The sequence below is a fragment of the Mastigoproctus giganteus genome, chromosome 1, assembly GCF_048544385.1.
Source record: "Mastigoproctus giganteus isolate SK-2022 chromosome 1, ASM4854438v1, whole genome shotgun sequence".
In the NCBI taxonomy this organism is placed as follows: Eukaryota; Metazoa; Arthropoda; class Arachnida; order Uropygi; family Thelyphonidae; genus Mastigoproctus; species Mastigoproctus giganteus.
In genome coordinates this window covers 223,184,257-223,208,077 of record NC_143575.1, presented here as the reverse complement: position 1 = coordinate 223,208,077, position 23,821 = coordinate 223,184,257, and the positions used below count along the sequence as shown (strand labels likewise).

General features: G+C 38.1%; 1 protein-coding gene across 5 annotated transcripts in view; it reads right to left on the bottom strand.

Annotated features, from left to right (window-relative positions):
• LOC150091546 (matrix metalloproteinase-2-like) overlaps nucleotides 1-23,821 on the bottom strand; it is a 178,590-nt gene that overhangs the window by 36,198 nt on the left and 118,571 nt on the right. For 4 of the 5 annotated variants that reach the window (XM_090384512.1, XM_090384519.1, XM_090384517.1 and 1 more), the window contains 2 exons: nucleotides 14,054-14,212; nucleotides 4,986-5,221 (listed from right to left, as the gene is read on the bottom strand). In XM_090384512.1, the coding sequence (XP_090240638.1) occupies nucleotides 4,986-5,221; nucleotides 14,054-14,212 (395 nt within the window). The remainder of the gene's footprint in view (nucleotides 1-4,985; nucleotides 5,222-14,053; nucleotides 14,213-23,821) is intronic. The other variant, XM_090384516.1, reaches the window with a different exon arrangement.

Genomic DNA, 23,821 nt, shown 5'->3' with positions numbered 1-23,821 from the left:
GCCAAATAAAATCCTGTGGAGAGTAACAGACCACCTTAATCGGCAAATAATGCCACATTACTTTGACAACAATGGTGCAACGCTGGAGCTATCCAAACAGCCATATACTGTGCTGCCATAGCAGCCACTAGGATTAATGGAAAAGAAACGAGACACCAGCAGCAGCAGCAGAAGAACCGAAAACAGAAGGAATCAGCAGCTTGGGAAAGAAGACTTCAGCAGAAGATAGAAGAATTAAGAGTCAAGATAGGTCAGTTGACCCAGTACCAACAGGGTAATAGGAGTAAGAAATTGATTGGAAAGGTGAAGAGCATTGTCAAGAGAGAGACAGTGCCCACAGCAAACACGAGACCAGAAATCAGAGTATAGGAGAATATTTAGACACACTGAAGCAGAACCTCCTCACACTCAGCAAGAGACTACACCGATACAATGAGAGCTCCCAGAGGAAAATAAACAACCGCATCTTCGATGAGGACCAAAGAGCCTTCTACAGGAAACTGGGTAAAAATGAGAAAGCAGGAAATGGATCACCCAAGAAGAAGACGATCGAAAGTTCTGGGGAAATATCTGGAGCAGTGAAGTAAGACATAACAGTAAAGCACCCTGGATAAAAGTAGAATGGAAGAAAACGAAGGACATACAAGAGATGAGAGATTCGAGTAGAAGTAAAACAGTCGATCAGGAACCCCCACAGCTGGCAAACCCCGGAAATTGATAACATCCACAACTACTGGTACAAGAAGCTTACCTGCACACACAAGCACCTAGCAGAGCAGTTCACTCGAATGATAAGGCACCCGGAGACAATCCCAAAGTTTCTCACTGAAGGAGTCACATATCTGAAGCCTAAAGATGAAGACACAAGAAACCTGGCGAAATACAGGCCAATCACATGCCTACCAACGACGTACAAGATCCTGACCAGCTGCATAACTAAGAAGATATCAGACCACTTAGAGAGTTAGAACATAATGGCCGAACAGCAGAAAGGATGCAAGCGGAGGAGCAAAGGATGCAAGGAGCAATTAACCATAGATGCCGCAGTTATGGAGCAAGCCTTCAAGAAGCACCGCAACCTATACACAGCCTACATCGATTACCGCAAGGCCTTCGACTCCGTACCTCATAGCTGGCTAGTGGCCTGATGTAGCCGAGTGGTCAGGAGCGAGAGTGCATAGCACGCATTCCTTGAGTACACCGGGGTTCAAGCTCTTGACTACTAAATACAATAAATATTTGTATTGACGATTTATTGTAAACTCTACTGACTTGGTTGTCGTGCCGGAGTATAAACAGAAAAAATTTATTAGAGACCCTGAAGATCTACAAGGTCAATCTGATAATGACAAACTTCCTAGGAGCAACAATGGCAAAATCGAGTACCACCATTAAGGTCGAGAACATCACAACCAGGCCAATCCTCATTAGAAGAGGAATCTTTCAGGGAGATGCTCGCTCTGAGCCCACTATGGTTCTGTGTAGCACTCAACCCGCTATCCACCATGCTCAACGGCAGCAAGTATGTATATAACCTCAAAGAAGGACGAAAGAACCTGTACACCCTCACCCACCTGATGTACATGCAGGGCGGGCGATAGGCTGGACATCGCCCGCCTGCAAAGCTGAAATGGGCACCCCTGCATTGCAAGGTGGGTGCCCCCAAACATACTAAACTTCATACTAACACTTCAAAACTGTGCACACCTTGTAGTGGCACCATGCTGCAATGCAGGCCCACTTCTGCCGGCCCTGTGTACATGGATGACATGACATCAAGCTCTATGCGACAACCGAGAAGCAACTCCAGCAACTGTTCTGGATCACCGAAGAATTCAGCAAGGACATCAGGATGGAATTTGGTCTAGAAAAATGCAAGACCCACACACTGCACCAGGGAAAATTAGTTGGCCGAAACTACCAGCTGCTGACTGGTAAAGAGATCGAAGCTATGACAGAAGGAGAGACCTACAAACACCTAGGGATGATGCAGGCTGAGCAGATGGAACACAAGGAAATCAAGAAGTGCCTGACCGAAAAATATCATCAGAGGCTCAGAAGCCTGCTGAAAGCAAAATTGAACGGACGGAACACAGTTAAAGCCATAAACACCTATGCAGCTCCAGTAATAACACACACATTCAGGGTCATAGATTGGACAAACACCGAGCTAGAAGATATCATGCGAAAGACAAGGACAATGATGACCAAGAGTCGCCAAGACCACCTGAAGTCAGCATTACAGAGAATAACAATACCTCAGAAAGAGGGGGGAAGGGGCCTGATAGACCTGACAGAACAACAGAAAACAGCGATAGTTAACCTGAAAGATTACTTCGAGAACAACACAGCACCACTCCACCAGGAAGATAGATAAGTGGTATACCGAACTCAACCTAAGCGAGGAGACCCCTCCCGCCCAAACGGTACAAAAAACGAAGATAGAAAGATGGGCAAAGAAGATACTCCATGGCAGACACTACAATGACCACTATCAAGATCACACGATAACATTGCTTCCAATGCATGGCTCACAAGCGGGATGCTCTTCCCCGAGACTGAAGGATTCATGCTGGCCATCCAAGATCAGATGATCAACACCAGAAACTATAGAAAATGCATTGCAAAGGAGCCCGGAATGTCAGATGACACATGTCGACGATGCCACTTGGCCTCAGAAATGATCCAACACATCACCGCAGGATGCAAGGTGATCACCCAGACTGGATATACTCATAGACACGATCAGGTAGCCAGGATAATACATCAGAAGCTGGTGAGGAAATACCAGTTGACCAAAGAAAGTGTACCATACAACAAGTACGAACCCTAGGCAATACTAGAGACCTGAACCCACAAGCTGTACTGGGACCGCACCATAATAACGGATAAGACCATCCCGCACAACAGACCGGACATAACCCTTATGGACAAGATGGAAAAGGCTACCTACCTGATTGACATAGCGGTGCCGAACACTAGCAATGTCCAGAAAACCCATGAGGAAAAAATTAGGAAGATTAGGAAGTACACGAACCTGAGACATGAGATCAAGGAGATGTGGCATATGCAAGAAGTATCAACCATCCCAATCATTGTGTCAACAACCAGCATGGTACCAAAGACTCTACATAGCAGCCTAGCAGCAATAGGTCTCCCAGAGAACACCTACAAGGAATTCCAGAAAGTCGCAATTCTGAACACCTGTAGGATAGTCAGGGATTTTCTCGACCGACAGTAACACCAGACATTACAACCACCCTATGTACTTGGTAGTAGTACCCGTCATGGAGTGGAATCCCCCAATCAGGGAGAAATAATATAACAGCAATAATAATAATAATAATAATAATATGCCCTAATGGTGAAAAAAGGTCAGGTTACCTCCACTTGAATCCCATGGGAACTTTAAACCCTCCCGAAATCAAGGGGGTAACCTAACCTTTTTTCTTTAGAATCATGTGGACTAGCGCATAAATTGTTTATTAACAAAATATTATTTTTTTATTACTGTACTTTTATTTTTAAAGATACTCGTGCCGATACATATGTATATAACGTCAATCAACACCTCAACAGCTATTCACTATATATATATATATAGAGGCGCCTCTGTAGCCAGGTGGGAAGGAGCAGCAGTGCGTAGCACACGTTTCTTGATTAGACCGGGGTTCGAGCCCGTCACCACCAAATATGGAGGATGTGGAAAGGTCAGGGAATGACCACCGCATTTCCCGGAGCAATATGGCCTTAGTTGCTAATGCTCCTAAAAACCAAATAACAAACATATATATATATATAGAATCTTTCTTTCTTTTCTTATATTATTTCCTAACCTAACGTTTAAGGTTAGGTCACTAAATATAAGGAAACCGTTTCTATTATTTCCTAACCTACCATTTAAGGTCAGGTTACGAAAAGAAAAAATAAAGAAACCTTTTCCTTTTTTCGTAACCAAACCTAAATCAACAGTATAGTAAAAACACTCATGAACTCCAAAAATCTGCTTTTAATAATGAGAAAACAACATAATGAAGAACATAAAAATGAACAGAATGAAACTTTTATTAATTTAGTTTTCATCAAAAAATCAACCAATGTTTTATTTTCCTTACAAATTTCTTCCATCTTTAAAAGATTCATTGCTACTATTACCTGTTTACCGTTCATTACAAAACTATTATGGACCGTTCTTTACTCATAAATACACATTATAATGCCAACCAATGACTACACAGTAGCTTGTCCTCTGTTGCACCCACCACCAATCATTTCATCATTTGCCACGCCTACCTGTCAATCAATATATCCTTCTTGATTTTGGCTCCAGACCGATAACCCTTACCGTCTGTTTACCGAGCGAGCAGCACTCGAGTCCGGTGTTGGGAAACTAATTTTCAACGTAAGTTATCGGATGGTTCTCGTGTTGGCTTTCTTTACCTTAGCCCAAATTTTTTTATATTTACAAATAAACAAATTTACAAACTATACAAATAGTTTAAATATTTACAGAATACTAAGCTACTGTATTTACAAATATACAATATTCATTAATACGTTACAATGGAACATCAAATGCTAGACTGAAGCATGAGGTTGGTGAACGTCATGGAGGCAGTTGTCAATAATTAATTGCATTTGTAATGACATAATTGCCTCGCTCTCTTCTCCCAATGGCTCGAATAAATATCACTAGAAGAAAAACTTTTTTAACGTATAGAGAGATATAACAAAGTTAACAAAGAAGTTTTAACTTATGCTTCTGCATTCACGTTAAAACTTTGGTTTAACCTAATCTGAGCCTGTGGTCCTAATATTAATTTTATCCTGAGGACTGAATTAATATTAAGCTAAATGTTTATGATAAAGCTATCTCCTTATGCATATTTTGATTGCCATAAAAGCATATCTGCATATAATCTAAAAATCTATTATATATAGAAATAAATCTCAAAAGTCATATGTCATAAAAAGTATCTGCCTACCTTTCCTTTGAAAACAAAGACTTCCCGTCTAATTACGGACACTGCATCAAAGGTTGTATTGCAAGTGTTAGGAATTTCATCACCATCAGATTCAGGATCTCTAGCTGAAGGTTGATCTTTTACTACTGTCTCAGTTGGATAAGGATTGGGCATCAAATTAATGGTGGGTGATGATGGTTCTTGATCTGTACCAGGAAGAGGAGGTAGTGGAGTTACGTATGAAGTGATAACAGAACCTAAAATTTGAAATAAGTATTTTACCTCCTCTTGTCTACTGAGAGTCAAATTCAAAGTGAGAATTAAACAAAAGCTAATGTTCATTGTTTAATTATCGATAGTTCACTAATTTTACACTTACTGCCTTTCTGCTACAAAAACTGTCTTACTTTTCTACTATGAAGACTTAGATGTAATATAAGTTACAAAAAAATAATAATAAATATAAGTTTAAAGTAAAACTAATTGAAAGTCAAGTTTTTTTTTAAAAAACAGATAGTGATATTTTTGGGCCAAGACTGTTGATGCAACTGAATTAAAGGTGTTGTTGTTGTTTGTTATGGTCATTCCCTGACCTTTCCGCATCCTCCATATTTGGTGGTCATGGGCTCAAACCCTGGTCTAATCAAGAAGCATGTGCTACGCACTGCTGCTCCTGCCCACCTGGCTACGGAGGCACCAATTAAAGGTGTACTTTAGCTTGTCGTTACAAGCAACTCTTTCAGAGGTTCAAAAGAGCTCTTAGTCAAAAATTTAGAGACCTTTTTTTGCAAAGCTATTTATTATGTAACAGAATTCTTTTTTTTTTTTTTTTTTGTCCTCTCCTTTTTCCCATTATATATATGAGGTCAGCGCTTTTACTGTTTTGGCATGAAATTTTTACGTCCGGATGCCCTTCCTGACACCAACCCTCACCATCCGGGCTGGGGATATGCAGTGGTCATTCCATTCCCTGACCTTCCGCATTCTCCATATTTGGAGATCACAGGCTCGAACCTCAGTCTAATCAGGAAGCATGTGCTGTGCACTGCTGCTGCTTCTGCCCACCTGGCTACGGAGATGCCCTATAACAGAATTCTACATTTACTCAAATATGAGCCTCCCTTCCCTTACAGACAAGTGCCAAATGGACCAGATGGTCTTTCCTCTTATATAGATTGGCAACAAGTAAAACATATACATGCATGATGCACATAATAAAAAGTTTAAAATGACCAGAAAGTCTAAACAGTGTTCTGACAATATTTAAAAAAATTGAGAGACTCTTACAACACACACTAAGGAAACAATTTTATGTCCTATGTCATTGTTTCAAAAGATTTTCCCCTCCTTTCTTTCAGAGTTTAGCTAGTAGCAATAATTAACTGTTTAGCTAGTAGCAATAATTAACTGATTTCAGAATAAACAGGAAACAATAACCAAGTTAATTAAACCATCATTGCTGATGGTTAAAAACCTGGAATGAATGAAAAACCTGCCTGATAAGCTCAGCCCTGGTTCCTGATTGTTGCCTAGTCAAAAATATTATCTAATGGTGACATTTATTGAAGCTGCTGATTATGATGGTCTGGACATAATTTTTAAAAATAATGCGCCATATAATACTGATGTGTGCCCTATTACTTTTCTATTGTCAAATTTGTTTAGAACTAATTGAAGCCTTCTTTAATTCTCTCCTTATGTCCTATATTTCCACACCTTTAAATTTAAAAATTTAGGTAATGTTCTTGTTTACACTGCAGCATGACCACTAGGCCAAAAGAGTTTAAAATTAATTATTTTGACATGAATACAATCACTAACTGCATTTAGCAGTCAGGCAAGCTTGAACCATGGTCCACTCAAATGTGTCTGCATTACTGCACTCTGACGCTTGACCACTGCAAATCAAGTTAATTTATATATTGTGGTTACATTTCTGGCACATTGTACTTTTTTGTTAAATTAATATATTTTTTGACTACTTTTATTTCCTTTCACACAAGATTACATTTTATTAATTTTTATAGCATTCAGAACAGATCATATAATTTTATGAAAATCCACATTTTATAACCCAAGATATTTTAAAATAAATAAATAACCCAAGTATATAAAATAATATACGTAAATAACTTATTAGATTTTTATTTATCCAACATTACTGAAATTTGGAATTCTTGACAATATCTCTAAAAGAACCAAATATATAATTTCATGAAAAATCTATTTACTGGGAGTAAGATTTCCAATACTAGATTCTTGGGACTGACAAGGAATCCATAAATTTGTCTAAATAAAATTTAATGTCCATCCAAGATAGTAAAAGTTCTGGAATTTAATAAAGATTATATATATTTATTTCAGTTATGCTTGATTATAAAAGATGTAAGAATGCCACATTTCTGTGGCACTTTTACATATATTGCCATCATTTTATAGGCATGCATTGGAGGACTCTAACCAATGCTTATAAAATGCTGCACATGTTGCCATGACTCCACAAATGTACACAACAAATTCATATTTAAGACATTCATGTATAAGATGATAAAACCATCTTGTTTTTAGGACAGTGCCATTTTTAGACTGGTATCCCATATTCCTTTTTTTTTCGCAATTTTGAATTAGGGTAAAAGCATTGCTGGGACTGGATCAGAAAAGTCAACCACTATTCTGAACATAACAGAACCTTCAAAAAATACATCATACAAAAGAACATGGTTAAAATAAATCTGAAAGTTAGTTACAGCTGTATTTTTATTTTTAGCCTATCAATCACCAACTATTTTGTCTAAGTTTAACTTTTCAAATCTGGGCATCTTAAGTTTTAATAATAAACACAGCAATTACTAAAATATTTCAGAAACAAATGTTTTATCATTTTAACATAGCTATGCTATAATAAGAAACAAACACATTATTATTCAATTGCTGGGCCTGCTTTATAAGCAAACATGAGAAAGTGTTCCATTTTCTAGTCTTGAACCTATATAACACTGGTGCATTATATGCAGATGCAATGAGATAGCCCATTTTCTAGTTTAAAACAATATGGTCACCTTATCTGCATAGTAATACAATAAAGCAATATATTATTAAAGAGTGTATGTATGTATGTGTGTGTGTGTGTGTGTGTGTATACGCGTGCTTTAAGGTCTTTAATTCTTTCTTGTTCCCTCATAGCCTAATCGCACACCTTTAAAATAAGTTAGGTAATGCACGTGTTATATTTCATGCATGTCTGAATTTTTTTTAAATTAATATAATTAAATTAATATTTTTTATAATTACCTTAAGTAATTATAAAAAAACATTTGTTGAGGAATTCAGTTATCTAACCAGGGTTCTGGGAGCGGCACTTTAACGGCTAGGAATCCGACCTGGTAATTTAGTTGTTACATGGGAAATGGATAAATGTGCAGAGGTTAATAGGAGTATGCATTTTCAAATATATGCCAAAAAATATGGTTAATCTCCAAGATTATTGTGGTCTCCAATTTCATAATATATCTATATGCCACATTCCTTTTATGTTCTTCTATCCTTTTAACCACTTTTCTTTTTTTAAAATAAAATCTTCCTGATTCTCTTAATTGCCTATATACTTGGCATAACTATTGCAAATAAGAACAAAATAATCAAACCAGTGCACAGAAAAAGTAGAATCAAGGAAATACCTTTAATTCTTGACTCATACACAAAAGATTTATGTTTTTCAGATGAAAAAAGTTGTACAACTTTTTTAATCTGGCAAAACGGATAAACCAATCACAATTTACAGATACAAAACATTGATGACTTACAACCTTAGTTGCTCTGACACAAAAATTAACCAAACAATACATCTCTTACAAGATGTTTCAGGAGGAATCTGCCATATTGTAGGAGCATGTTCTATGGCCCAAAATAAATAAAAAATTGAATCTAAACATGGGTACAGAAATCCTTTGGCTGCTAGGAGTGCTCAAAGTTTTGTAAACACCAATAAATTAACATTACAAAATTAATTGCTCAAAATTTCCACCAACAATCTCAATACACATTTCAGCACAATGCAGTAGAGGTTGCATTCTCCAATATGCTTGGGTTGTTTAAAATTTGACCTGCAGCATCCATGATTCGTTGCAAAAGTGCATTTGGATTGTCGGATTTTTGCACATACACTAGTGCCTTCACGTGCTCCCAAAGAAAATAATCCAGTGGATTTAAATCTAGAGATCATAATGGCATTGAAGAATGTGGCCAGGAATGTGGGGCTCAGCAGATGCCCCAGGTACTGGGATACACATGATTGAGATAGTCTATCACACAATGATGAAAATGAGTTGGCACTCCATCATGCTGCAGATACATCTGGGCTCATGTTGCTAATGGAACATCATCTAAAAGGAGTGGCAACTGATATTCCAGAAAGTTAGCATATGTATCCCCGGTGAGATGATCAGTAGACAAAAAGTGCAAGCAAAATTCATTGTTTGCAATTAGCCATTGACAAAAATTTAATTGCCCATCGTAATCTACTTCTTGAAGATGCTGAACAGGTTGAGGATGATATGGATAAAACCCCTCAGAACATAACATTCTCCATACTGTTACATGGGGAATAATGTGCGTACGATATCTCCATCAAGATTAATTGCGTGGAGAACGTTGGTTAGATTAGTGGGTAATGAGAACCCATGGGGTATTGTATATAAACTGTGTACTGGCAAGACTAAAATATATAATGGGGATGTGGCATACTCTGTAGGAAGTGTTTTTTTTTTTTTTTTTCTTGGTTTTTTTTTTTTTTGGTTTTTTAGGAGCATTAGCAACTAAGGCCATATTGCTCCGGGATATGCGGTGGTCATTCCCTGACCTTTCTGCATCCTCCGTATTTGGTGGTGACGGGCTGGTGGGGAAAGTACGAGTTGGAGGGAAAGCACGTCTGCAATTTTGGATCATCTGATTGGGGATACTGCCTTTGAGCAAGATGATGAGGAACGTGTGTTGATGAAAAGACTGATGAATCATGCTTACGCTGGGGTACATGATGAAGATCTCTTTAGTCTCTGACTGAACTCTGCGATGCAGTACAGCACATAAGGAATAATAAATGCCTGGGGAAGGACCTCATTAAAGGAGAGGTCATTAAACAGGCTCATCGGCTGGTACTGGGGTGGGTTCCTTCTTGAGGTCTTTAATAGCTGCCTGCATAATGGGATCTTCCCATCACTATGAAAGGATGCCTTATTAAAGTTGATACTCAAGGTCCATCAAGGTCAAAAATGATCCATGATCTTATTGACCTATTGCCCTGCTCACTGGATTAGGAAAAGTGTTTGAAAGAATGCTGGCAAGACGGATCACAGATTATACTGAAAATAACTTACACTGACCTAGCACACAATATAGGTTTTCTCAAGGTCATGGACAGAAGATGTGCTTTGGACAGTGCAGAACTATATATTAGGCTCAAACGGTAAGTATGTCCTTGGAGTCTTTTGATTTTGAGGGAGCTTTTGATCCCATTCAAGGGAACAGCGTTATCATGTTGCGACTTGAAGGCTGCTCAACTAAGATCTTTACAGTGGTAAAGGATTACTTTATGCACTGACTTAGCAGTTACTGTACAGTAACTACTAAGTCATCGGTTGGTCCCATTGTATGAGAGGTGACCAGGGGATGCCCACAAGGATCAGTTTTTGGGCCGCTAATGTGGAACCTAGTTTTGGAGAACTGGTTGCATAAGGACTTCAAACATACAGAGATGATGACGGATGATCTTGTTCTGCTTATTGAGGGGAAATTCATGGACGCAACTAGAAACCAGGTCACAACAGGTTTTGCATGAACTTAATAACTGGTGTAGGTTACATATGCTGATTGTATCAGCAACCAAAAGAAGGACAATGGTCTTCAAGGGTCATTTTTCAAGTAGAAGACCCCCAAGTTGTCAGAATGAATGTATCAAGCCTACAATCGGCAAGGCAATTAAAATATCTAGGCATTGTGCTTGATGGATCTTTAACTTTCAACTCGCACATTATATATCTATTTGAAAAGATGAGGAAATTTACTGGGATGATTACTCGAATCACTAGGGTTGGCTGGGGAAAAGGTAAGGCACTGAACTTACTACATGAATGTGTATTTATACCGATGGTAACATATGGTGTGCCAGTTTGGTTTGAGTGCATAAATAGAAAAGTATTTGCTAGGAGGCTCAGTTCAATTCAAAGGGTTATGCTACTTAGGATGTCCATGGCATGCAGGACTGTTTTTTGTCTGGCAGCACCGGGGGTTTCCCCAAACTCTGCTGGCATGCAGGACTGTGTCGACCCCAGCTTTGCAGGTTGTGACTGACAAATTGCCTATTGATCTGCATTTGGTGTATCGTACTTTAGCTTATTCCATGTCCCCTGGCATTGCCAGTTCTTTTCTGAATGTAGATGTGGACACCTTGGAAGATCTAAAGAAAAAAAGGCAAGAATCTGGGACACTCTGGTAAATGTTTGGCAGGAGCGTTGAGTGTTTGTGATAAAGAATGGATTATACAAAAATTTTTCCAGATATAAGAAATGCAGCATCGATGAAGTTTAAATGGTTTGCATCAAACTTACAAGCTGTGTTCTTATTGACTGGTCATGTTCGATTAATGCAAAGTTGCACGGCTTAAGAATCACTGAAAGATCTAGTTGTCATTGTGGTGAAAGGGAATCATGGGAACATATTATGTACAACTGTGAGGAGTATAGTGATCTAAGAGTTGAATTGGTATCTCAGGTGAGTAATCTCAATCTTATGGCAGAAGGCTGCGAGACAATTCTATTTGATAAACAGGAGAACTTCTTGGCTTTCTAGGACTCTGCAACTGCTATGTTTGTTAGGTGAAAAAGACTTCTGCATCTGTAAGCCTTGGATTGGTAATGCAGTATGGTGTAGTGCTGGGTTAGCTAGAATTCTGAGCAATCATCTTGAATAGCTTTGCATTGGCAGAGGCATGAGTTCACACGCTGGAATCTATGATGTAGATTCACATGCTCTGGTAGCAGAATCTATATAGCAAATCCTTATCTCTTCTAGCAGAAGTAAGTCTACTTATCAGGAAAATTGGGGTCCCTTGTGACGGAATATATTACTGCGGTAGATCAGATTCTTGTGAACTGGAAGTGAGGATCTTGGATAGACTTGAATCTCAGCTGTGGAGGAGGTATGGAGGGGATGTGCAGTATTGATGCTCAGCAAGGTTACACAGCTCATATTTCTCAAATGACGGTATTCTGTTCCTGAATTTGGATGGATGTCTACTTCTACTTCAAATTCCACTTTCGTATCATCAGTGTTTTCTGTCAACATTGGACACTCTTTGGCAGTTCATGGTGCTGTCAACACTGAAAGAAATTGCCAGGGCATCTCTTTGTGCTGTTCAGACACAGCTCCCTATGGTGACACAGCTCATCGTGTTTTTCCTTATCTACTGCAGCTCCAGCGTTTTACTATATCCATTGTAGCTCCAGCTCCTTGTGCTTGCAGTTCTGTTCTCAGCAACTCCTTGTGCTGCTGGCTTTCCTAAATGGAGCTCCTGGTACTGATAGACTCTGAGTAGATGTAGCTCTTTGCGATGAGCTAACTGAAACCAGAGTTTTGACTCTGTCTGATATTTAATTATATTTATTTTGTGTATTTGATTATTTTCAGTTTTTCTTTTGCATCTGTTTTGGTCATGGCAGCCTTTCCCTCCTGGCTACTGGGCAAACAGGAGAGGAAGTATATTAGAGTACTGCTAAATTATCTGTAAAGGACAGCAGGGTTGTCATAGGTTTGCTGGGACCACCTTAATTAACAAATACAAAAAATAATCATAAAAAAATGTCACATGGGGAATTGCTAGGCATACAGATAACCTCAGAGTACTCATTGATGAGCTACATTGTATCACAGGCACAACAAGTTCTGGAATATCCAGCTGGCAATCTGATTTCATTATGAAAAATCCAGTCTCTCACAGCTGTCTGTGCATATCTGTAATCACTTGTCAATCTGGAATCCTGTGGTTAGGAAAACGCCATTGATATTCATGAACAGCAGCTGTTGCATTGCCATCACAATAACCATAAATAAAATGCATGTTTGCATATTCCTCCTTTATGAACTGATTGGCATCAATTTTTAGTACACAAAAACAAAACATTTGCACACTAATGTAGGTAAATAACATAATAATGAATGAAAGACAGTAAAAAACACTGATGTAAGCATATAAATGTTAGTTAATAAAAGACATGACAATGCTGTCACACAAACATGTCTACCAGTGCTACCACAATCGTTTTTGTTTACAAAACTTTGAGCGCCCCTAGCAGCCAAAGGAGACATTTCTGAACCCATATTTATATGCATTTTTTACTTATTTTGGGTCACAGGACACTCTCCTATGGTATGGCAGATCCAAAACACCTTGTACATGACCATCAAAACTTATGAAGAATAATTCCTGCAATTAACATGAGAAGCAATTGAATGCCTCAAATGAGAATTTAAAAATAATCCCAGATAGAGTCAGTCATTTTAAAAATCCAATTAGATCTGGGAAAACAGCATGAGCAAGCCAAAATTACCATTTTACACCAAATATAATCAAAGAAATGGCTGGCTAGAGTGTAAAAAGAAGATCTAAGGGCAACTAACAAAGAGGGAATTGCTTAAAACATCAACACATACAAACCTACAGCAAAAAAAACCATGGCTTGCCAACTTAATTACCAATGTGAGGACAATTACATGGGCTAAGCAAAATATAACTATGGTAAGAAAAAATATCATTAAATACTGGGTTAATAACAGCCAATAACATTCCTTGCTCTTAGAACTGCAGCCAACGTGGTACAGTCAAAAATGTTGCATTACTACCAAAGAAGACAATAGAGCTGGGATGGTATAAGTAGTTGCTCCCATTAAGTTCATGTGATAAATTTAAAGATTTAAATACAGATCTGAAATTAAAATCACAATTTTTACAACTTTCTATTACAGAAAAATTTTTTTTTTTTTTAATTTAAAAAATTTGCAAAAGGTGTTACACAGAATATCAGAAACTGAAAACTTACCATATAACTTCCTAATTCCTTCTATATCATCCTCTGGTAAGCGGAAATCATCTGTTAATGCTTGATAGTATGGGAACATGAGTGACTCCACAACAGATGAATGAGAAAGACCAAGGGAATGGCCAAATTCATGAGCAGCCACTGCAAATAAGTTTACCCCTAGTTCATAAATAATAACAAAAATAAATAAATTTTTTTTCAAAGTTAATTTCAATTTATGCAGTAAATGTAACCATTTTCAAATTTTATTATATTTTTAATGCAAAGGGAAAATCTGTACATTGTAATTGAGGAGTCCACAACATATAAGTAGAGTTGCATGTCAAAGGTGACAAGTGCAGTTCACGATGGAACCAGGCAGTTTTTTGTTGGGGGAAGGGGGGGAGATTAACAATGTTAATATATGCAACGTTAGCTGAAAATGACTCTGGGGAAGAAGGGATTGTGCCAGCAATTATTATGCCACTGGGATGCAATACCATCTAATTATCCTACAGGAAAGTTATAAAATATTTTGCAAAACATTTTGTTCAATTAAACTTAATACAAGATCCTAATCTAAGTACTATTCCATAACTAAATCAAATTATGCTGGATCCACACTATATCCAGCATTCCTGGAATGTGATTCCACACTGGATCCAGTGTGGAATCCTTTCATTGGATGAAAAGAGAAAGGATATTTACTTAAGAACTATTGTAAAAATCAGAATGTTACAGCTTTTTATCAGCATTACTTTAACTGCATTGTTTTAATACAATTTTCCTAAGGAACTTCATTTACTAAAACATGCAAAAATATGTCCACACACCTCATATCAATTGACATGATTTTTCTTGTTCCATTCTTAAAACAGAAGAATAAAGAATAAACATCACAAAGCATCAATGGCAGTGCAGTGAATCACAAGGCCCTGGACTAGAAGGATTAGTGATTTCCCCCGTCTTCTTAAGGGAGAGAATTACATATAAGAATTTAAACAATTTAAAAAGAAAAGCAAGAAAGACTTCTTTATTTATGTTAATAGCAGAAGGAAGGATTGAATCACATTGGTCCAGTTCAGATTGATGGTTTAACCATTGATGATCCTTCTCAGGTTCCTAACAAACTGAACAGGTAGGCATTTTGCATCTACACTCACATGAGGAATTATTTAGGGAATGGGATGCTAGACATTTATCAAATTCTAACAGGGAGCTAAATGATTTTGTGATAACTGAGTGAAAAAAGAAACTGTTGGAGCTAAACATAAAAAAAGGAAACTGGGTAAGCAGCAAAGGAGGTAAGCACAAATTATGAGAGCTTAGCCATAATTATGAGAGTGTCTTTGGATTCAGGGGAGGTCCATATGGACTAAGCAAGCTGAATGCTGATAGCATTCTTCCTCATGCTCAGACTACATACTTGAGGGGGGCATAAATTCAAACTGAGGAAGGATGATTGCAGTGCAGAAATTTGTCTTTGATTGTTTAAACATTTCCATGTAGTGTTGTGGAAATGAGTAGTTTGAATAAATTCAAAGAACTAGACAAGTGATGTGGGAATTTTTTGGCTGATGCTTTTATGCTTTATAAGTTTGCTTTCTTGCATCTTTTGCCACTACTAGTAGTAACACTAATGTCTTTCTCTACTTTTCCTGTAAAGGAATTCAATGCAGATCATTACTGATGCTGAGCTTATTGTTACTATCAGCATGTGTGAACATACAGTTTTGATATTTGGAAATCAGTTTCACTAAGTTTATATGCCAAGCACAGCTTCTTTCTGTATGTAAGTGATGCAAAGTGGATTTGCTACTTAGTGCATAGATCTCATATTGTGGGGGCACTTCAACAAAAGTTACCTCACTACTGACCACTCTAGATAAAACCACTGCTTCAATAGAGAAGGATATTTCATTTTATTTAAAGTGTATGCTTCCACCCAGACCCTGGTTTCAATCCTTTTAGGGATCTCACCAGTGGATTTGATAAAAAATTGAAACTAGGATCTGAGTAATGGCACACAATTAACTCTGCCATGGACGGTCCCAAGCCCGGCTGCGAAAGGAGGAGGGTGGTCATCCTGCCGAAATGACCAGAACTGGGAAAACGGCAAGAAACCGCATGATATTTGGAACAATCTCTTTCAACAATGTTACCGCATCCGGGGTAGCGATGCGCCAGCACTGGGGACCCAAGGTGCCGGTGTGAAGTGGACCACTGGCCACAGCAGTAAGCTTACAACGCCAAAAAGGGCAATTAACATTGACGAATGGAATGTTCGAACGGGGCACCATGTTGGACAAAAGGAAATCATCGCCCAAGAACTACTTAGGTGCAAGATATCAATCGCGGCGTTATCCGAACTAAGGCTCACTGGATCTGGAACGATGATCATCCAACCACCAGCACCTAACGAAGCGGTTACGCTTTTCTACTCTGGTGGTGAGAAACGAGAAGCAGGAATGGGCTTTATGGTCGATGTTCAGGCCACCAGTAGCGTGGTCGCTTTCCAATCAATATCAGACCGTCTGGCAGTCCTTACTGTCAAGGGCACCATCAAGAGCCATATCATCTCCGCCTATGCACCAACTGAGACTAGCCTGGACCCGACCAAGAATGATTTTTACAACCAGCTCCAACATACGCTGGATTCAATTCCACAGACAGAAGTGATCATCCTCGCAGGTGACTTTAACGCCCACATTGGCATGGACAGATCTGGTTGGGAAACAACAATGGGCAAGTTTGGTCATGGGAAGATCAACGACAACGGACTACATCTGGTGTCCTTTGCCGCATCTAACAACCTGATCATCGGAAACAGCCATTTCCAGCACCCTCAAAAACATCAACTTACATGGGGAAATCCATCTGGCAAGGACTCAGCAATCCTGGACTACATTTTGATCAATGCCCGATTTCGCTCATCACTCATGGACGTCCGTGCCATGAGGGGACCTGATCACTACCTCATCCAGGCTAAGGTGCAGCTCAAACTACGACATGCAAAAAGGTCATCTCAGTCAGCCAAGCTGGACTGGAGGCAGCTAATGAATGCTGCCAACAAACAGGCATATCATATCGTCCTATCCAACCGCTTTGAGACACTGGCCGCGTCCGAGGATATAAATGAAGAAGAAAAGCAGATCTCTGATGCCATCCTGGAATGTGCCAAGCCCCTATGCCCACCAGCCCGACGCAACCATGGATATCAGACAAGTGCCTTGACCTCATGAACAAAGGGAAACAGGCAAAATTGGTCAACTTCGAATGGTACTGGCAATTAAACTGAGAAGTCCGACAGAGGATGAAAGCGGAGAGAGAAGCATACTGGAACCAAGTGGTAGACGATCTTGAAGAGGCAGCATCCAAGCACGAGTACCGCACCCTCAGATGTCTGAGTGGAAAGACCAATTTGACGTGACAACATCAAGAACGCTGATGGGACCTTCGTGCGATCACCGTCCGAACGCCTGCAATGGTGGAGTGAATTCTTTAAACCATTGTATAATCACGACCCACCTCAGGGACCACCAGCAGCCGCACCACCGATCGATCCCCCTGAGGTCTCCATGGTCGATGTCGAGCCTACAGTAGAAGAAGTGAAAGCAGCCATACAATCCCTAAAGAATGACAGGGCACCAGGAGTGGACCAAGTCACCACAGAAGCGATCAAAGCCGGGGGAGATGTACTGCTTCGCCGACTACACTCACTCCTCAAAACCATCTGGTGCACTGAACAAATTCCGCTAACATGGAGGAAAGCCATTATCGTGCCAATCCACAAGAAAGGTGATAACCGGGATTGCAAGAACTACCGTGACATCAGTCTCCTTTCCATCATCGGAAAGGTCCTTATGAAGATCATTCAGTCAAGGCTGCAAAAAAATCACGAGCAAACCAGTCGAGAAGAACAGGCGGGATTTAGACCCGGGCGAGGATGCTGTGATCAAATCTTCGCCATCCATCAGCTGATGGAGGAGAGGATCCGGTGTGGACAGCGAACCGTCATTGTTTTTATTGACTTTAAGTCTGCTTTCAACTGTGTCCACCGGCCCGCCTTATGGAAATTGCTAGAGGTCGAACATATACCTCGAAAAGTCATCGCACTCCTCCAAACTGCATACAACGGTTTAACCAGCCAGGTGCGCATCCAGAATGATTTATCTGAGGAATTTACCATCCAAACCGGAGTCCGCCAAGGGGACGTGGCCTCCCCATTGCTTTTCAACATCGTGGTCGACGCCATTATGAGGCAAGCATTCAGCAACAGACGGGGCATACAATATGGCAAGGATCACTATATGACTGACTTGATGTTTGCCGACGATAGTGCTATCTTTGCTGGAAACGACGCTGAAGCCATGGACATCCTCTACGACATTGCCCGGCCATATGGGTTGAAGATCAATGCTGATAAGACAAAGGCCCTGACAACAGATGGGTCGCAAGCCACCATCTATCTCGAAGGCATCCAGATCGAGCAAGTGCAGGACTTTAAATACCTTGGGTCGCTGGTCCAGAAGAAGAAAGTTGCATCCACCATGGAGATCCACAGCAGAATTAGACAGGCGGCCACTGTGTTCGCCTTGCTCAAATGGTGTCTGTGGAAGAGGGCCAACATTTCCTCAAAGACTAAAATCCGACTCTTCCGGACTTTGATCCTGCCCATTCTCCTTTACGGATCGGAAACATGGATTTGTCTCAAGCTAGATTTAAACAAACTTGAGGTATTCCAAATGCGATGCCTGCGGCAGATCCTGGGCATCTCACTTCACGACTGCATCACTAATGATACCATCCGCGTCAGATTCCAACAGTAACCAACCATCGCTGACCAAATCCAGAAGCAAAGGCTTAGATGGTTTGGCCACGTATGTAGAATGGGCGCGAATAGAATACCATCCACACTCCTTTGGAGACAAGAACCCACCCAATGGAGCATTCAATGGACCGCTCCCAGGAAAACGTGGGCCAAGCAAGTGGAAAATGACCTGAAGAGCTGAAGTCTCGACCTTAATCAGGCTAGGACTGATGCCATGGATCATAAAGCATGGAAGAACATCACAGAGCAAGTCCGAAACCCTGCGGCACCTACAGCAGCGTATTGGTTGCGTGGCCAACTGCCTCCTCCAGCCGCCAGCTAAGGACCAAAGAAGAAGAATGGCACACATTTTAAATAAAAAGCAATATACTTCTCCAATGGAGCAGTGCAATAGCATGGCAACTGTCAATAGCATGTTGAAGTCCAGCCACAATATGAAACCAATGCATTAAGTAGAAAACCCAGCCTTCTCTCCACTATGTACAGAAAAAGGCTATACCCAACATGTACAATAACTTTTTATAGCTTTTGTAGCTTGAAGCATTTGCCTTGAACTTAATTATGAGTATATATATATATACTCATAATTATATATATATTTAAATTAGAAAATTATATATATATATATATATATAATTTTTTAATTTAAATCTTACATCCAAGGATACTGTTTGGAATCTAAAATGTGATGCCAATATTGCATAATACTCAGTAATCTTGCCAGTGTGTTTTTTTTACATCTGCATAACTGGTTCTCATGATTGATTGTTTTTCCTTCCAACAGTCAACGTTTCAAATCAAGCCATTTTGAAATAGATTCTGTATGGACTCCATATTTTCGTGTCTTTCTAACTCACTGCCTATATATTTCCAGTCACAACATCCATGTAACAATGGCAGCCTGTTACACTTGAAAATAATCAACATACTAAACAATAAACATTCTCAGATTTTAATTATACCAGCAATTCAGTTCTGTTTCTCACCATATTTTTTTAAAATTTATTACAATGGACGTTACTAAAATGCCTTTTTTGCCATCTTATAGGCATTCTTCATCATTCAGATGAGAAAGTATAGGGCTTGCATATTATACTACATCACAGTGAGTCACTCAGTGGTTCATTAACTCACCTGGGTCAAAAGTCATAGAACACCTTTCAAGTTCACTTTGTTTATGTTCATGAGATCTCAATATTTGCATTGGCATCTCATTTTGGTTTTTCTTAGTCATACTGAATTAACATATCCCTCTTTTAGTGATGAAGGATCTTTTAATTTATGAATGCACATTTTGTAGTTTCCTTGGGCTCACATTTTACTGCAATTAGAAGATTCGTAATTGATGTCTCTCAGAATTGTTTGCTTAATCAGTTTGCTTAGTCAGGAAGTGTTTGCTTAATTCTTGACTCTTCTTCTTCTTCTCCAGCTCCCTACCCATTTCTTTTGGATGCATTAATTTGAATTTCCACCTTATATCATAATCCCTTTTAAAACTAAATACTACCCAAATTTGGCATATTTTTCTAAAGTCCTTAAACAAAGATGCAAGTCAACTAAATATGTTGTCCTCATGGCTGACAGAGTGGCTATGATCACCATTTTTCCACACTGTGGAACAGACCTGGGTTCAATTCTATCGAGATGGAAGGAATTCTCAAAAAAGGATGTCAATTATGTTGCAGTGGTCAAATTAATTGCAGTGGCAAGGGTTGCATGATTTTTGTCTCCACAAGCTCACATGTTTAGTCCAGGAAATACAAGATCAAGGGTTACTGGTTTTTGTCCCCAAGAACTCAAGTTTTTTAGTTTAAAAAATTCAGACACAAGGTCACTCTCATGATCCTGTGTCTGTATTTCTTGGATTAAAAGCTCGAGTTCTGGGAAAGTATTTCCTGGACTAAAAACTTAGCCCTTGTATTTCCTGGACTAAAATTCTTAGCTGTCTTGGCATTTAATACACAAAACACAATAATAACACTAAATGTGCTAATGTTTTATTATAAAAATGTAGCAAGTGCAATGAAGTTATTATGCTCCTTTACAGAGCTCATTAAAATCAATGCAGAAACATACAGACAAATGCAACCACATGTTATTACTGTTATTACTAGCTTAGATGTGAAGCTTTAATAGCATAGATGAAAGTAATTTCTTGTTGCCTCTTTACGGATATATATATATGTACATAAACTTTATTGCAGGAGCTATGACAGTGCCTTGCAATTGGCCAGTACCCTTGGGTTTAGCAACCAGGAATAAAATATAATAGCTGGATTTAGATTAGATTAATCTTAATTAAGGAAAGTAGTTAATAAAATATTAAGAAATGTTAATAAAATATTAAGTTAATAAAATATTAATAAAATATACACACACATGAAACATCCAGAGATAGTGAAAAAAAACTGAATACTTGTTCAAAAGACACGTTGACGCCATACAAGGTCTGAAATCTTCCATGAAGAAACATACAGTAGTTCCTTGTAAAGCTTTTAGAGCATCGTTGGAAGTTCATATTTAATAGGAAAAAATTTGAAATCGCATACTATTGCTGAATCCCTTGTTCTCCCTGCTGCAATAAAAATGATTTCAATCATGCATAGAGAAAAGTACAGCAACGATTTAAATACCATTCCTCTATCCAGAGACACAGTTATCGCGAACAACATAAAATTCAATTTATTAAAATCGATTGAGAGAAAGTCTAATTTTTGTAATACAGTTAGATGAATTCACAGATATTTAAAATCTTGCTCAATTTATTGTATATGTCAGATACTGCTATGAGGGAGATATTTTGGAAAATTTTCTATTTTGCAAAGCTTTGGAAGGAAGAACGACGGGCGAGATTTTTGATGTTATAAATATTTTCTTTCAAACAAATATTGTCTAAAGTGGAACAACTGCTTTGTGATTTGTACTGATGGTGCAGCTGCATTAACATGATAAAATAAAGGTTTAAAAGTAAAGGAAATTGCTCCAAATATAGTTTTGAATCATTGCATTTAATGCATTATACAGTACATAGCGAAACATTAGTAGCAAACAAAATGCAAACTGATTTGCACGGTTTTGAAAGATACGATAAGTGTGATCAACTTTATTAAAAAGTAGAAGCTTAAAAAGCAAACTTTTCACAATGCTTTGTAATGAAATTGGATGAAACACTTCTTTTATATACGAAAGTGGGGTGGTTGTCCAGTGGTAAAGAGTTGCGACATCTTTTTGACCTCAAACATCAAGTTTTGTTTTTATCTATCGGATAAAAATCAGAACCTTGCTAAATTGTTACAAATCAAAAATGGCTTAGAAAACTTAGTTCCCTTGCTGATATATTTGAAAAACTTAATGATTTAAATTTAAATCTTCAAGGACAAGGGAACAAATATATTAATATTCAGTGATAAAATAGAAACTTTTAAAGGGGAAGCTTAATCTTTGGAAAACTGAATTTGAGCATAATAATACTGAAATGTTCCCATGCTTTTCTAACTTTGTTATAATATTGACATTTTACAATTTAGGGATATCATTGCCACCCACCTAACAATGCTAATTAAGAATTTTTCCAAATGATTTAATGTATCTCCAGAAAAAAGTTGTATTGGATTTGCGATCCCTTTGCTTTTGATATTTCTTCATGTCCCAAAATTATTTATTTTATTTGCTGAATTACCATTCAGCAAAAGGAAAAACTTATCAACTTGTCATCTGACAAAGCATTACGTACTGTTTTCAAGACTACTTGAGACAATTTTTGGCATTCTCTTCAAAACGAATATCCAGAATTATCGAAATTAGCAATACAAACATTGCTACCTTTCGGATCTACATATTTATGTGAGGTTGGTTTCTCAAAATTAATAGCTATAATAACAAAACAACATTTCAGACTTGATCCAGAAGATGAAATGAGATTAGTAATTTCAAACATTATGCCAAATATGGACCAAATATTATCAATCCAGGAACGTCCTTCTTATTGTTTTGTTTTGTAATTGTTCATTTTTTTTTTGTTTTGTAATCTTAATTGAAGAATAAGAATTTGATTTGTTGTTTTTGCTATATTCAATTAAAAAATTAAACAATTATTTTAATGTGTAAATTAAAAAGGAAACAATTTTTTTATTCCTTTCACCGTACTCTAATAAAATTTTCTACTATATAATTTATAAAATGCCATTTTTCTTCTATAAAATTTGGTCATCCTACCTCAGGATTTACATTGAGGGGTCACGTTAGTTTTATATTTAATACAGGGGGCCATCAGTGAAATAAGTTTGCCCACCACTGCCCTAGACCAGGGGTAGCCAACAAGTCGATCGCGATCTGCCAGTTAATAGGGGTTTTAATTTTGGTCGATCACAACGAATTTTAAATATATATAAAAATAGATTAGTCAGAATCTAAATATTATTATTATGTGCCCCACTGCATACACTTATTACAAATCCGTTGAACAATGTGACTACTCTTGTCACCACGCAGCCACTAGGCTTGTCTAATGAAAATTCATGCAGTTATGTTGTGGAGAGCATAGTGTGTGTGTCGAATTCTTATTTAGATTACTTAATATTAATAACTGGACTATTTAAGTTAATTTAATACCCTTTGATTTAAAATGAATACTACGCCAAAGAGTAAAACGTATAATTTTCATCAAGAGTGGGAATGAGATTGCTTTTTTGTAATGATAAAAGAAAAATGTTGTTCGATTTGTAATGCTTCTGTGGCTATATACCCATAAAAGGAAATATAGAAAGGCACTTCAACGCACTCCATAGTAAATACCATTCGGATTTTACGCCTAATAATGACCTTAGAAAAAAATAAATTAAAAGAACTTAAATCCAGATTATTCGCACAACAAAATTTCTTCATGACACCTAATTTAACAATCTAAAGCAGTAACTGCAGAATCATTTAAAGTGAGTCATTTTCTTGCAAAAAATTCA